The sequence below is a fragment of the Enhydra lutris genome, unplaced genomic scaffold (genome assembly GCF_002288905.1).
Source record: "Enhydra lutris kenyoni isolate GAN:26980312 unplaced genomic scaffold, ASM228890v2 scaffoldscaffold10, whole genome shotgun sequence".
Lineage (NCBI taxonomy): Eukaryota > Metazoa > Chordata > Mammalia > Carnivora > Mustelidae > Enhydra > Enhydra lutris.
In genome coordinates this window covers 1,488,879-1,505,428 of record NW_019154094.1, presented here as the reverse complement: position 1 = coordinate 1,505,428, position 16,550 = coordinate 1,488,879, and the positions used below count along the sequence as shown (strand labels likewise).

The 16,550-nt window shown below is 51.8% G+C and overlaps 1 protein-coding gene across 1 annotated transcript; it reads right to left on the bottom strand.

Moving 5' to 3' along the window:
- Nucleotides 1–232: 232 nt before the first annotated feature.
- On the bottom strand, nt 233–16,411 carry LOC111143813 (chromosome unknown C19orf44 homolog). The gene is made up of 10 exons (XM_022497718.1): nt 16,056–16,411; nt 15,204–15,393; nt 11,960–12,725; nt 8,906–9,224; nt 5,791–5,864; nt 4,716–5,094; nt 3,357–3,452; nt 1,829–1,995; nt 369–450; nt 233–298 (listed from the first exon to the last, which is right to left on the bottom strand). The coding sequence occupies exons 3-9, from the start codon at nt 12,722–12,724 to the stop codon at nt 379–381; spliced, it is 1,872 nt and encodes a 623-aa protein (XP_022353426.1). The 5' UTR covers nt 12,725; nt 15,204–15,393; nt 16,056–16,411; the 3' UTR covers nt 233–298; nt 369–378.
- Nucleotides 16,412–16,550: the final 139 nt, after the last annotated feature.

The window sequence follows — 16,550 nt, the reverse complement described above, 5'->3', positions numbered from 1 at the left end:
GGCTCCTCTGGAGCAGACGGGGCTTCTCCCCCTTCCATCTCCTCCACTCACTGGGAAGGCAGCCCCTGGCCCATCCGGCCGCCCTGCGGGGTTTCAGACAGGCGGGCATCCTCCGTCGCCCCAGGAGTAGTGACAGTGCCGCCCGTGGCTCCGTTTCCCCTGGCCGGTGCGTCCTCTCGGGTCTGGCTCCGGGCACCCTGAGGAGGTGGGGGCTGGAAGCGTCAAGCACTCTGGAAAGGCTGGAGCTGGGATTCCACTTAGGTGAGTCCTCCGTGCCACCTGCCCCCACCACGGTCACCTGGAAAACAACGAGGGTCACAGCCACTGCACTGGACCAGCTTGGCGTGAGCCCACATGCCCCGCCTCACCTCTGCGTGCTCACAGCTCCTCCTTCACCTCCTGCAGGGCGTCCTCCATGGACAGCGGGGCGGGCCTGTGCTGCCTGATGTACTGTGGGGCAGAGGACAGAGGTGTCACCACAGCGGCCTCAGTCTCCTGAGGGCTTGGGTGTTGGGAGGTGGTGCCTGTCCCCGTGGCTCCAGGACAGGCGGACAGAAAAAAAGGCGGGATGCCACATGACAATGCCGTGGAAATGAGAGATGAATCCAGAAGGCTTGGGTCTGAAAGGAAGAGTGACCGTGGCTGGGGCTGGGGCTGACAAAGGAGGGGGCTACCAGGGGAGCCATCAAGAGCACAGGGGGCCTGAGTGCCCCTCCCAGGATGTGGGCCCAGTGCCGGCAGTGAGGAGCCACGGTGGGCTGCAGGCAGGTGACACAGGTGGACCCCTGGAGCTGTGTCCCATCAACCAATGGGTAGGACCAACCCGAGGAAAAGGACTGCAGGGCTACAAGTGACAGTCTAGAATGGGGCAACTGTCGATCAAACAACCCGTTTCCTTGAACAAATAAACTGCAAGGAGACATCAGAGAGATGGGCGGGGGGGAGCAGGGGAAACCTGTGGAGCACGGGTTCTCAAAGTGGGTCCCCCCGTGGGCACGAGAGCCCAGAACCACTGCTCTCTGAGCAGAAGACAAAAAGACCCCAGACAATCTTGATGTGTCTGGACTTTGGGTTCTGATGAAAACAGTAACGAAATGTACAAATTGCACGAGACAAGTGGAAACCTAACACTGGATATCCAATGATACTAGGAAAAGCTCATTTGGCTTTGGGATTATAATGGTATCCTGACCGTATTTTTCAAAAGTCCTTGTTTTGAGAACTAGGGACTGAAACGTTTGTAGATAAAAGGACAAAAGTCACCATGCAATATAGCTCATAGAGTATGATGCCATTTCTATGTAGAAATACATATTATTAAATAGAATGTTATACCTATTACATGGTAATACATATTTGACAATATACGATAATACTGTGTAGACTACACATACTATAGTTCATGTTTACACAGGGAAAATCTGAAGAACATCGAGTTGGTAATAATCATCTTGGAAGTTATGGAGGGCTTTACAAACTACCTCTCTCTCTAACACCATCTTCATAAAATGAGAACAAATTTTTTATAACCAGACAAAAATTTGGGGAGAGAATGAGGTGTGACATTCTTGGCGCTTCAGCTCCCAGGACTGAGGAGAGAGGCCACTCCGGGCCAGAGCTCGGGAAGGGTCTGCCGAGGGACAGAACCACCCCCTCCACCCCCCAAGGAGGCTGCTTTTGCTCCGAGGTCAGAGGCAGGCTCCTTAAGCTGGAACCGCAGGCGGCTGGGTCCACAGCGTCCCCGCAGCCCGCCCAGGCTGAGCGCGGTCCCCTCCACGCGCCGAGGCCCCTGCCCGCTCTCCCGGGAAGGGCAGCGTGCTGCGGTCACCTGTTTGGTTTCCTCCAGGGTGTGGTAGTGGAACGAGTCCCGGTCCAGGGACCGCAGGAGGGACCCGTGCAGGTGCCGACTGGCCTCCACGAACTGCTGCGTCAGGCTCAGCTGCTGCTTCAGCATGTCGTTCAGCGCCAACACGGCCGGGCTGTAGGCTGTCAGGGCTGCACCGGCCCCCTGTCACTCGGGCCGCCTCCCCACCGGTGCGCCCCAGAGCAGGGGGAGGGTCCCGCGTGGGACCCACATGCTCTGCAGCGCCCCCGTGCAGCCACGTGGGGATGCTTTCTGGAAGGTACTGTCCCCCGAAGTACCTGAGGCCCCACTGCCCCCCACCCCAGGTGCCCCTACACTGGAGTGAGCGAGCTGCTTCCCACGGGTGGCGTGGGGCTCCGGGAGCTGCGCAGATGGGGAGCTCAGCGCCCAGGAAGGAACTCGAGTCTTCACGCCCGACCGCAGTGGAAGCCTAGTCAGTCAGAGCCCCCGGCCCCACGGGAACCTTCCTCATGCCACTGAACTGGACACTTAGAAATAGCTAAGAGTGGACATCTTATGTTATGTGGGGTTTTTTTTTTTTAATTATTTATTTATTTGGTAGAGACAGAGAGAGCATGAGCAGAGAGAAGGGAGGAGACTCGCCCCCGAGCAGGGAGCCTGATGTGGACTCGATCCCAGAACCCTGAGATCATGACCTGAGCCGAAGGCAGAGGCTTAACTCACTGAGCCACCGAGGCGTCCCATGGTATGTGTTCTTAAACACAAAACTAAAATAATAAAAAAATACAACTAAAAAAGTTTTCATTAAATTCAAAACACATTGAAAAATGGAAGTTGTGCAACCGTCCAGAAGGCTCATCGGGGGGCTGCGTAACAACATGGAACAAGCTCTGGGGTGCTAGCTAAGTGGGAGGGTCTTCTGAGAGGATATAAACAATCCTGTGGTTATAGCCACTATATTTTAGTATTTCATCTTTTAAAAAATTGAAAGGGACAAAAACATAAGAGGTACTAGACAGATGCTAGTTTGTGTCCCTCAAGGGGTCAGTGGCCCCATGGGGACATGACGCAGTCTGGGCTCCCATCAGCAGCTGCTAGGGCCTCCCCTACCACAGGCTGGGAGGGCTGCCTGGGCCCCTGCCACTCCCCAGACTCAGCAAGGCTCCATGGCCCGGGGCTGCCGGGCTGGCCGCCACTCTACTGGCTGAGTGTCTTCGGGGGGGAAAACTACTATGGATTCTGGACACAAAGGCACAGGGACAAACACACAGGAATAGCCCGGCTGGGGTAGAGGTGTCACTCGTGACTCCCCTGTTTTATCGGACATGGGTGTCCTTTGGCAAGACAGACCAAAGGTTCTCGGACACTCAGTCTGTCATCCGGGACCCTAGGAACCATGGCAGTTGCCTGTGACTGTGACAATTTCACCAATAGATTCCCCGAACCTGGCACTAATGTGGAGGCCCGCCCCACCCACGGTGGCCTGGAAGCTGCACCCTCACTGCTGGGACCCGCCGCGCCAGACTGTTACCTTCTATCGAGTCCGCGCTGACGACGTGACTGGCAATGGGCACAGGGTCCACGTAAGCACCTCCCCGGGCAGGCCCGATGGCCGCTACGCCGGCCCCTATCCCAGGGACAAAGGGGGAGGGGACGAGTGGGTAGGACACCTTCCATCAGTGGATGGGACGTGAGACATGAAGCTGATCTTTTCTCCTCTGAACAGGATAGCCCCCCTTCTGGCTTTGTTAACCTCTTCCCCCTTTCAAACTTTGCCCAAGCCGGCCTCCATCCTTCTGCTAGCTTCTCCTGGCACAAGTCAGTTGAGCTGTCCCAAGCGGTCACTATGGTCATGTGGACTGGTAACTGGCATCAGGCCCTCCCCTCCCTTGGCCTTCTACAGGGCCATCTACAGGGCCACAGTCAGGCTTAGGAATGTGCCCTAAACTTGAAATCCGGTTTATTTAGGCTGTGTTTTCCTTGCCTTTCGATGTTAGGCCTAGCCCAGGAAAATGGTGTCAGCTATGCTTGATGACAAAACAAGACAGAAACGCACACATGCGTCCGAGTCAGACAACCGGCTATGCCGTTGGGCAGCACAAGGCTGTGGAGACAAACACGGTGGTTTCCTGGGCTCCCAGGACCTTGAACGCCTTCTAGCAATCTGACTTGCCACATTTGCCTGACTTTCCTCCCTGAGAAACAAGAGAATGGCCCTGCCCTAGCCCGCTTGCAGCCCCGGCTGATCGATGGCTAAGCAGCCCCAGATCAAAATGGCACCACAGGGGAGCCGTACCCTGCCTCGCGCAGCCCAGGAATAAGCTCTGGCAACCCTGGGGGTGTCCATCAAGATGAGAAAAGAGAGCGGAGGGAGGCTTAAAAGAAAGGGACCTTTCCATTCAGGTGGCCAAGATTGAAGCTGGGGCCAAGAGAAACATCTAGAAGGTCACACTGGGCATGAAGAGAAATGTCGGCCCGGGGCTACCGCATTTCAACCCTAATGGTGTGAGTGACATCGCTGGGCACCGCAGGACATGGAGCAGTGCCCCTCGCCTCCATCCATGAAACTGTCACTTGGCCACGACAGCCAGAACTGGCTCCAACCTGGCTGAGGTCCCCTGGGAACAGGATCGCCACATTGTGAACCAACGCCTTTGCTGTGGGACCTGAAACCTTTTGGGACATTTTAGAGCTTGGGAGGCAGTGGCAAACCCCCAAGGCAGCTGGCCCTCATCCTCGGAATAGGAAACGTGGCCCTGAGGCACCTCCCAAGCCGGCTAACGACAACGACCTGATCCCCCAGACCCTGAAGCTCTTCGTCGTGTTTCCAAGGATGCCCGCGGCATGCACCCCGAGAGTCCGCGCCCCCTTATGGGGCGCATCCGCTTACCCTCTGCCCACTGGTAGGTGAAGGCAGGATCGAGGGTCTGCACGGCTGTCTCCTTAACGAGGACTCTCGTAATGTCCCTGACCTGCTTCTTCCAAGGCTTCAGTGTTGGCAGGGCAAGGTCTGGCTGCAGACTTGCAGAGAATTCTGTCGAAGTGTCCAGCGTCCTGTCGGGAGATTCCTCAGGACAGGCCCTTGACTCGGATGCTGTTTCAAAATCTTCCGAGTAAGCCGAGCTCACCGTGCTCGCTGTGGGCTCCTGAGACTTCGGCCTTGGGCTGGGAGCCGACGGCTCACTCAGGCACTCTGAGACCTCGCTGAGAGTGAGGGCTCCCCCGGCCTGGGGGCTTCGGCTGGATGCCTCATCCCGCTGGCCTTCTTTCTAAAATGAAGAATGACAGAGGTAACTGGCGTGTGGTTTTGTCCGAGCAGCGTGCTCAGAATACTGCTGCGTTGGAATGGGTCCCCAGGGGGCCCAGCAGGTGAGGGTCTGCACTGGCCCTTCAGTGGCTTTGGGCAGGCCCAGGACTGGGAGCGGAACCCATGAGCCACTCTGGCACAGGGCTGCCGCATTTGAGCACTGATGGCGTGAGCCTGTGTCAGCGGCATGTGCACAAACTCTGCCAAAATGTCATCATTCTGTATTATTACAACGTGCGTTTGGGAGTGAGGAGGTTAAAAACACAGCAAGCATCACGACGGGGCACTGGGACGAGTACAGGTCAGCATGGCATTGTTATGGAGCAGTTTAAGGGGGACCTGCTTTGATCACCTGCTACGTTAAGCAGCCTTGTCCCGTTACCACCCAAATCAGGATCTTTCACCGGGGTGTTCCTGACGTTCCAAACTCAAACAATGTCTGCAGCGGGGCCATCCTGTGCAGTGCGGGACCCTGAGCAGCGTCCCTGGCCGCCACCCCCAGATGCAAGCAGCGCCCTCTACCCCAGTCATGACTAAAAATGTCTCCAGACATGCTAAGAGTCCCCTGGGGGTTAAGAACCATGGGCCTCAATGAAGCACCACCATTATAAACCTTTCCACGTCACCGACGATGAAAAGTGACGTCGGCTGTACTTACTCTCTGTTCCAGGTCTGAGTTCTCGCTGACAGCTGGAGCCAGATCTTCAAGGGATAAAAGATTGATTCGAAAATCTGGAATCAAAAATGCAACAGGGCAACATTGACTCATTTGTTTCCTTATGAGGTAGTGCGGAGTGCTAAGGATAGAAATGCAGGAAGCCGTCTCTGTCCTTAATAAGCCAGCACAGGGATCCACACGCCTCTTCTCTAAGTAGTAAATATTTTCCACTTTGTACCCTCGACTGTATCACAGTTACTCAGTGTAAACAAATGGATGTGGCTATGTTCCAATAAAACTTTATTTATAAAAACAAACACTGGGCCAGATGAGTGGATGACGGCAATGCAGTGAAGGACGCGTGGTGTCAAACGTGCTCAAGGTATGGGGGGTGGGGTGGGGGCCACCTCAGGCAGATACAAGACTAGACCCGAAGTGGCCAAGTTCCCATTTAGAGCCAGTTAAGGGCACAGGAGCCTAAAGTGAACCAGCACTGGGCGCGCCAAACGTCCCGTTGCCAGCACCTGAACTCATGGGTGCTGGAGACTTGGGAGTAGAGAATCCTATGTGGAGTTCCGGTATTCCAGATTCCTCTGGACCCAACAAATGAGCCTGCGCCTCCAGGAGGACGGGCAGCGAACATCGGCCAACACTGGCAGGAGCTCTATGACGTGGTTCAGTTCAGGCCCTGAAGCCCGGGAAGAGGGCGGGTGTGGTGAGAGAGGGAGAATGTGTGTGGCAGTGGCACAGGGCTGGAGGCGAGGGGGCGAGGCCCACGCTGCCTGCCCTCCAACACTGGCGGCCCGAAGCCCCAGAATGAATCCCCCTCATCACTGCAATCCTGGGGGCTCACCCGTCCCCCGAGCTCTCTCTAACTCCACCACTCGCCACAGTTCACACGGCAGGCAGGTGCAAAGACAACCCCGGAAGAGCATCTGCGTGGAAAGGCATCCCGGCTGGCCTGAGCAAAGGCACTGGGGTGATTTTGGACCTGAACACTCTGGAACAGCGCTGGCACAGGCTGAGGAACAACATCCTCATCATGTCGGGCAACCCTTACATGCACATGTTGCTGTGGAGGACCAGCCCGTGCTTTGCATGCACAGTCTCACAAGCATGGCTCTGTCCCCACCTCACAGATGAGGAAACTGAGGCACAGAGAGCCCAAGACTGCACAGCCAGTAAGAGGTGAGGCCAGGACGTCCATGCCAGCTACATCAGACCCTAAACTCAGAATGTATTCACCGCTCCGAGCTTGCCTCCTTCTCTGAGGCTACATCTGGATGAGGGAGGGCAGGGACCGGCCACCAGGAGAGAGCCCTCCAGGCCGGCAGTGAGGGCACAGAGGCAGTGGGACTGGCCGTACATGGGGCTGGGGGGCAAGGACACTTACTTACCAGCCCCTCGGGCCCAAGGACCAAAACCACGGTTAGCGAGGTGTCACACGCCATCCTGTAGATGGCAGCCACTGAGGGTGCCCCAAGGGGCTTCTCACACCCCTACGGAGGGCACCTGTGTTGGCAACACCTCCCCCACCCCCGTCTCGGCAGAGCTGCTGCGGTCCCACTGCAGCATTCACACCCACATTAGTCTGTGACGGGGTTCGGGACACACACCCCGAGACTCGGCACCCTGGCATACTGAGTATTTCAGGCTGAAGGAACTTGACCCATGGCAGGTGCTTCGAGAATTCCCTGTCCTTCTGCCCTGAAGCAGCTCATGAGACCCTCCCATGAGAAGTGCCCTCCCTCCACTTGCAGGAAAGGAGCCTCCTCTTTCCAAGATGGGGGGGTGCCAAGAGGAACCCCAGCAGGCCTCTAAGTTTGCCCGTTTCCTACCCCTAGCTCATTGCCTTTTGTCCAATCACGTTTTTCCACGGCTTCCCACTCCTCATCGAGCCTAGCATAAAACGTTCACACACAACTGTCTCGCCAGGCGTCCGTTTCCTTATGAAGGCTCCTATGTTACCTAAAACTTATACTGGATATTTACTTAACGTCTGTATGCTTTTCTCCTGTGAATCTGTCTTCCGTTGCAGGGCCCCGGCTGAGACAGTGGAAAAGCCATTTTTCCTCCCCTACTGCTGAGTCACGAGTTCCGGATCCCCTAGCACGCAGGGGGCAGGGCGCTCGTGGGCCTGTTGGCCATCAAGCTCCCGCCAACACAACACTTGGCACAGGCTGGTGCCCACTGGGCCCTCAAGACACAGTTTAACTTGGATCTCACAATGACACGCCCCAGACGGAAGACGTAAGCGTTGGCTACACATCTTTTTCCTTTTTTTTTTTTTTTTTAAAGATTTTATTTATTTATTTGACAGACAGAGATCACAAGCAGGCAGAGAGGCAGGCAGAGAGAGAGGGGGAAGCAGGCTCCCTACTGAGCAGAGAGCCCGATGCAGGAGTCGATCCCAGGACCCTGAGATCATGACCTGAGCCAAAGGCAGAGACTTTAACCCACTGAGCCACCCAGGCGCCCCTCCTTTCTTTTTTAAATACATGTAATATTAAGATAAAAATAATGTTGGCGTGCGTGGGTGGCACAGTTGGTTAAGCGTCTGACTCTTGATTTCAGCTCAGATCATGATCCCAGGGTTGTGGGATCGAGCCCTGTATGGAGCTCTGAGCTCAGTGGGGAGTCAGCTTGGGATTTGCTCTTTCTCTCTGCCCTACCCCCCGCTCGCGCTCTCTTTCAAACAAATAAATCTTTTTTGATAAAAAGAAAAAAAACAATGTTGAATAACATTGAAATAATAGAAATTTCTAATTTTGACTGGTTAGAGATTTCCTTTTCCGAATTTAAAAAAGAAAGGAGGTAAGCTTCTCTTTCTCCGGAAGGAGCACTGAGTCACCCTTCCGCTGTACGTGGTTCTAGGATTTTGTCCTCGGGTCATTGCCCTCATTGGTCAGGGTCACTGGATGAAGACATTAGAGACAGAACAAAAATCTGACTTGGCCCCTCCAACAAGAAAGGAGGTCAGGAAGCAGAGGCTGTCGCTCGAGCCACGCGCTCCACGTGGCAATGCCCAGTGGCCCCACCTCCCCTGCCAGGGACCCTCCAGATGGACTCGCCCTTCCCACCCAGGGTGACGGCTGGGCACAGGGCCGTGGGTTACCGTCCAGGCTTTCACCGGCAGCCTCTGAGAGTGACTCATCACAAGGCCCAGCCTCACTCCTTCCGGGGGAGGAGGAGAGCTTGTCCTGCCGCACCACGGAGGCTGACTCTGGAGAGGGGCCAGTGATGGGAAGCGATGCCGTGCGGGTGGCCGTGTCCCCTGAAGTGTGAGTCTGTGAGGAGCGAGCTCTAGAACGCGCGCTGCAGAGGGTCCCGTCTGCGGACTGCGAGCCTGGCAGACGTGATGTCCGAAATGACTTTGGGCTGGAAAGTTCCTCACTGGGTGGCGAAAGGAGTCTTGGCTGAGTTGGGATCCGATCCTACTTTGGCAGAAATAAGTGAAATTACTTACTAAGCAGGTAACAATGAAGTCTTTGCCACTGAACAATGTGGCCGGAGTGGGGCATGAGGCCAAGGATCAGTGATCAAATAGTTCTCATTCTGTGCCCCTTTTCTCTCCCTCCCCCCTCATTTCTAGAGGTCAAGCCACAACCTCTAAACAAAGTAATACTGGGACCAGAAATACTCCACAAATAATCAGAAATATCACTTGGCTTTCAAACAAATTTTGTTAGTTACACCTTTTCTTTCTTTTTTTTTTTTTTAAAGATTTTATTTATTTATTTGACAGAGATCACAAGTAGGCAGAGAGGCAGGCAGAGAGAGAGGAAGGGAAGCAGGCTCCCTGCTGAGCAGAGAGCCCGATGCGGGACTCGATCCCAGGACCCTGGGATCATGACCTGAGCTGAAGGCAGCGGCCTAACCCACTGAGCCACCCAGGCGCCCAGTTACACCTTTTCTAAATTAAGGCCCCTGAAGGGCACCTGGGTGGCTCAAGCAATTAAGCGTCTGCCTTGGGATCAGGTCATGATCTCAGGGTACTGGGATCGAGTCCCACATCGGGCTCTGTGTGCAGCTCAGAGTCTGCTTAAGGACTGTCTCCCTCTTCTTCTGCCCCTCCCCCCACTCATGCTCTCTTCCTCACTCTCTCTCAAATGAATAAAATCTTTTTTAAAATAAGTAAATAAAATTAGTTAATTAATTAAGGCCCCTGAGTATATGATCTGTGGTAGCCTGGACCTTCAACAGAATCAAAATGTATATACAGATGTTTTTCCCCCTTAAAATGCGGCTTTCCCATCATTTCACACCCATGAATATGGCTCTAGTCGCCAGTGTTAGCTCTGATCACAAGGGCTGGTGACGCTGTGGAGAAAGTGGAACCCCCATGCACTGGTGGTGGGAAGGCAAATGGCGCAGCTGCTGTCAAAGACAGCTTGGCCTTGCTTCAGTACGTTACCCACAGAACGACCGTAGGGCCCAGTATCTGCACTCACAAGGACAGGCCCCAGAGAATGGAAGACAGGGACTCAAACAGATATGTGTACACAAGGTTCACAACAGCATTACTGACAAACAGCGAGAAGGTGGAAAAGACCCCAACGCCCAACATGGACGGCGGATAGGTAAGCCGTAGTATATTCACGCAATGGAGTCTTACTCGGCCGTGAAAAGGCATGAAGGTCTGCCCCGTGCTACAGTGCGGATGAACCTCGAAAACATTACGCGGAGCAGAAGCGGCCAGTCACAGAAGGCCACATACTAGACGAATCCACGTCTACGAAAAGGCCCCACCAGGCAAATCCACAGAGACCGAAAGCCGACTAGAAGTTGCCAGGGGCTGGGGGAGGGGAAGATGAGAAGTGATTATTTAACAGGTACAGGGTTTGGGGCTGCTGAAGATGTTCTGGAACCAGACAGAGGCGGTGGTTGTACAACATCCAGACAGACTAAATGGCGCTGACTTGTTCATCTCGCAAATGTTACTTTTAGGTGATGTGAATTTCATCTCAACTGAAAAAAATGCAAGTGCAGCGAAGCCACGTCTCCTGTGTGGGGCCGCTGATGTGGGGCCACTGGCGAGCAGTCACACGCAGTGCTGAACCGAGGTGCGCACACTTCCTCCAGATACGGTAAACTGCCTAAACTGCCCCAAATCCCGTCACCGCAGAGCAGGCCCCACAACAGGGAGCCAGGATTGCCTGGAGCCCAACGATTCCTTGTCAAACCCCTTCCTTGGCAGCCCGCGGGAGACGGCTGCCATCGAGTCTCTAGCGCCACAATACAAAGGGCAGATGCAAGGCTTCATTAAGAATAAGGACACGTGGGGGATGCCTGGGTGGCTCAGTTGGTTAAGCAGCTGCCTTCGGCTCAGGTCATGATCCCAGCGTCCTGGGATCGAGTCCCACATCGGGCTCCTTGTTCTGTGGGGAGCCTGCTTCTCCCTCTGCCTCTGCCTGCCACTCTGTCTGCCTGTGCTCGCTCGTTCTCTCTCTCTGACAAATAAATAAATAAAATCTTTAAAAAAAAAAAAAAAAAGAATAAGGACACGTGGGTTGGGGCACCTGGGTGGCTCAGTGGGTTAAAGCCTCTGCCTTTGGCTCAGGTCATGATCCCAGGGTCCTGGGATCGAGCCCCGTATCGGGCTCTCTGCTCGGCAGGGAGCCTGCTTCTCCCTCTCTCTCTCTGCCTGCCTCTCTGTCTACTTGTGATCTGTCTGTCAAATAAATAAATAAAATCTTAAAAAAAAAAAAAAGAATAAGGACACGTGGGGCGCCTGGGGACTCAGTTAAGTTTCTAACTTTTGATTTTCACTCAGGTCATGATCTCAGTGTCCTGAGATCAAGCCCCACATCGGGCTCCACAGTGGGCATGGAGCCTGCTTAAGATTCTCTCTCTCCCCCACTCTGTCCCTAGCCCTGCTTGTGCCCTCTCTAAAATAAATAAAACCTTAAAAAGAAGAAGGAGGAGGAGGAAGAGGGGGAGGGGGAGAGGGAGAAGTAGTAGTAGTAGTAGTGGTAGTAGTAGCAGCATCCGACTCTTGGTTTCAGCACAGGTCATGATCTGAGGGTCGTGGATCAAGCCCTGTCTCTGGCTCCACACTCAGCAGGGAGTCTGGTTAAAGTTTCTCTCTCCTTTTGCCCCATTCCCCCCAAATAAATAAATTAATCTTTAAAAAATAATAATAATAATAATACGTACATGCAAACCTTACCGAGAATAGTTTTGTCTGTTCTTTTTCACTGACTTTGGGGCCTCTGAAATGTTGACTCGTGTAGGTTTCTTTTTCTCTAGAAGATTCCATCAGGCTTCCAAGCAACTCTTTCATTTCTTCCTCATCGCTGTCTGGAGAAGCTAGTTTTCTAGCAGGTTTTTTCTCTTTGGGTGTTTGAAAATTCCTCTCTTTTCCAAAATGTGCTTCAGGGAAAGTATTTTCAACGGGTGGTTCCCTCCTCTTTAGAAACCTACTGACCTTCCCATTCTGCGCACCTCTCTCAGCCACAGGAATTTCATGGGCTTGTTTCTGGGAGGTTTTTTCCAGGCTGTATGAAGAAAGTTCGACTGTACTCCTGGGAAGGACTGTGTCTGTGCTCTTTGGAAGACTCTCCCCAGAGGTCTTCAGGTCAGATTCCATGTCTGACAAAACCATCTGTGCCTTCCGGTTCATAATCTTGGTTTCTATCTGAGCCAGCTTTGTGAGCGCGGCGCTGGCCCTGAGCTTCGAGGCAGTGGTCAGGGGTCTCCCTGAGGAGAGCTTGTGCCCACCATCCACAACAGCCTTCTCTTTCAGGAGTGAGTGTTTTACACCCATGGTTTGGTTTCCTTTTAGAAATCTGCTATGAGCAGGTGCTATCTTGGTAAGACTTCTACTGATTTTCAAGTTTCTGATTTCTTCCATTTTTGAATCTTCTAAGGAAGTATCACTAAAATCACCAAAAATATTGCGTGCAGGATGGCTGGCTCTTCTTATGGAAGCCATTCTAGGGAGTAAAGAAAAAAAAATATAGAGTAAGTTCAGGGGCACCTGGGTGGTTCAGTCAGTTAAGTATCTGCCTTCAGCTCAGGTCACGATCCTGGGGTCCTGGGATCGAGCCCCGTCATCAGGCTCCCTGATCAGTAAGCCTGCTTCTCCCTCTCCCTCTGGCTGTCGCTCCTGCCTGCTGTGTACCCTCTCTCTGTCAAATAAATAAATACATAAATCTTTAAAAAAAAAAAAAAAGGATGGAGCGCCTAGGTGGCTCAGTGGGTTGGGCCTCTGCCTTTGGCTCAGGTTATGATCTCAGGTCCTGGAATTGTGCACTGCATTGGGCTCTCTGCTTGGTGGAGGGCCTGCTTCCCCCTCTCTCTCTCTGCATCTCTCTGCCTACTTGTGATCTCTCTCTGTGTCTAATAAATAAAATCTTAAAAAAAAGAATAACTGACATTCCTATCGTGAATTCATATCTTTCAATGCCTCCCATTTGAGAACTCAGACCCCTCCTCGCAGTCGGCTAGAGCCTTCCCTTCAAGCCCCAGGATGACAATGAAAACATCAACACCCAGCAGCACCAAGTGAATTACCGTTCTACGCCAGGTCTTCAGTGAGACATGTTAAATGTTAAAGAGCCAGTGCTTCTCAGGCTCCAGTGGTGTCCCCAGTGCTCTGCTCAGAGCTGTATTATCTCATTTAATCCTCATGTAACCCTGAGTCAGTTACTGTCATCCCCTTTTACAGAAGAGACCAAGAAAAGCCCCTAAAGGGTAGGTCACCAGTCAAGGTCACCAGTCAAGGTCACCTGGCTGGTGGAGCAGCAGAGCCGAATTCAAAGCTCAGGTCTGGTACCAAAGGCCCCCTTCTTCCCCACCATGCTTCACAGCCTGGCCAGTTACACCACCACTTGCTTCCTAAACCAGGGCTCCTCCTTTACCCAACTGTCCCCAACTTTCTCATAAAGAATGGCTCAAATACAATCTGTATATTTAAGGAGCCCCCCAGAATATCATACTTCAAGTGTGAAAACCACTGCCCTGGAAGGATGCAGAGGCTACAGACACAGCACCACCCACCAAATGTCGGCTACATGTTGTGTGTACATGCTGGTGTATGTTCTTTGGGGGAGAGAGGCCAGTGCTTTCACCATATTCTGAGTTCCCATGAGTCCCTAAGAGAATAAAAATGACGCACTACAAGATTTCCAAAGGTTTTCAAAAAGTTTAAAATCTTACAAAGTGGGAAAATACAGCACAAGTAGGAGTGTGTTTGCAGCAGCCCCTTAGTAAAGAACACGGCATCAGCAAGGAGAGTGGGAAATGCAGAGACCTGCATCGCCCTGGCGATTCCACGTCTGGAAATTTACCTACAATTACACTCGGAAACATACACACAGACGCATGTTCAAGGAATGTCACAGCAGTATTGTTTGTACTCGTCAAAAACCTAAACTCATCCATAGAGACCTGGTGCGATCCAGAAGAGCGCGTGCAGATGAGGGCACACAATACAGCTGTTAAAAGGAACGAGGGAGATCTGCCTGCATAATAAGGTCGCCAGCATGATATTATGTGAGGCAGAAAAGACAAGATGGGCAACCATTGGTTGTTCCCATACTGTCTGAATGTCTTAGCAAGACCATGCATTATTACTATTTTTTTTAATTCACTGTGAGACCTAAAAAAGCCTTTTTTCCCATCCCTGTCCACTTGGAAAACGAGCTTACTGGGATTGCCAGATTAAATACAGGACACCTGGTGATTTGAATTGATGATAAACAGCAAATAATTTCTAGAATATAAATATGACCCTAATTTTTTTTTTTTTAGGTAGGCTCCACTCCTAGCGTGGAGCCCAACATGGGCCTAAACTCACAACTCTGAGACCAAGACCTGAGCCGAGATTGAGAGTTGATGCTTAACTGACCAAGCCACTCAGGCATCCGACCCAAATATCTTTACACTAAAAAGTATTATGTTCCAACATTTTCGGACTAAAAATTTATTTGTTGGTTACCTGGAATTCAAATTCAACTGGTGTCCCGTATTTTTATTTGTTAAATCTGGCAACCTTATGTCCTCTGCGCCTTTCAAACCTGAACTCAATTATTTTGTGCAAGGAAAAGTATTTAACCCAGACCTAAGATTCCGTGTAAGTGTGAATTATTTTTCTTTTACTCTCTGTTTCTCTGCCTGGTGTGCTTGCCTACTTGTCCCCATCTTAATCACCTGGGTACTAAGGCCTGAGTACTAACAGTACTAACTAACCTAGCACCAGCCTGACCACAGAGATCAGTGAATACAAAACTACACCCAAGAGAAACAGTGGAGAATTCCTAGCCTGTGTGACACTGGGCAAGTTACTTAACCACTTTGTGCTTCAGCTTGCTCATCTGTAGAAAGGTGGTGATAACTATGACCTTCATAGGATTCCTATGTTTATTGTAGGACATGGAATAAATAGATTTAGATAGTAATATTTAGAATACCTGCTTTTAATGGGCTTTTAGCTGGAAGGACGTGGTAAAGAGGAAGCGGAGGCACATCGACAGCTACCTTTATTAATATTTTTGTAACTGAAGCTCAGGAGAAGATTTGGCCCCGGCCATTCTGCGGGTCAGAGGGGAAGCCCGAGCACCACACCAGGTTTTTCGGCATCTAGCTCTTCTGAAAGTTTCCCTAGGTTTAAAAATAAGTCAATAATGGTTAAAGAGGCAAATTTTGTACTATATCCATTTCATCACAGGCTGATGTATTTTTAAAACACACAATTAAAAATAAACCAATAGGCAAAAGATATGAACAGACACTGCCCTGAACAAAAAAAAAAAAAAAAGAAAGAAAGAAAGAAAGAAAAAGGTGAATGGCCAGCAAACACATGAAAAGACCTTCAGCGTCACTAGCCATTAGGCAAATGCAAATTGATACCACCAGATCCCACTTCACAGCCACTAGAATGCCTACAATCAAAACTACAGATAACAAGACTGGGGGAGGATGTGAAAAAACTGGAACATACACTGTCATGGGGGATTGTAAAATGGTACAGGGGCCAATTCAGAAAACAGTATGACAGCTCCCACCTAGTCCTAGCTCCAAGATGACTGAAATGTATGCAAACGTTCATAAACGTAGACAAGAAATGGAAACAACACAAAAGTCCATTAACTAGTGAATGCATGAGAAGTGAGGTCCATCCATAAACGAAATACTATCCCGCAAGAAGAAAAGAACAAATACAGATATACACAACAACGTGCATGCATCTCGGACACATCATGCAAAGGGAAAGTAACCAGATGCAAAACAAAAAACAAAACAAAACAAAAAACCCCACACACCGTATAATCCCATTCATAAGGATCATCCAGAAAAGACAAATCTGCACAGTCGCGAGGAACCTCAGTGGTTGCCTGGGGCTGGGAGTGGGAGTGAGGAGGGCCTGCAAAGGGCCAGGAGGGATATCCTTGGAGCGACGGAAAAGTCCTAAAGCTGGATCGTGGTGATGGCCGCACCACTCAGTAAACTTATAAATCAAAGTAACTGAGTTGTACACCGAAGAGGGGTGAATTGTATGGTACGTAAAGGAATCTTCAGTCAAGTTGTTAAAAATAAGTAAACCTAACTCTGAAAACACTGGCCCCTTCAGGCCATCGGGCTCTTCCCTACCGCCGGGAGCTACCCACTCCCGACCACACTCCCAAGTGGGCCCGACGGGGAAACAGGGTGAGGCGCCGGGCCGCCCTCCCGCCGCCCTCCCAGCCCAGCCTCAGAACGCTCCCTTTTCCCCGCAACTCCTGTCCGGAGTCCAGCCGCCAAGCCCGGCGGGAGCCCAG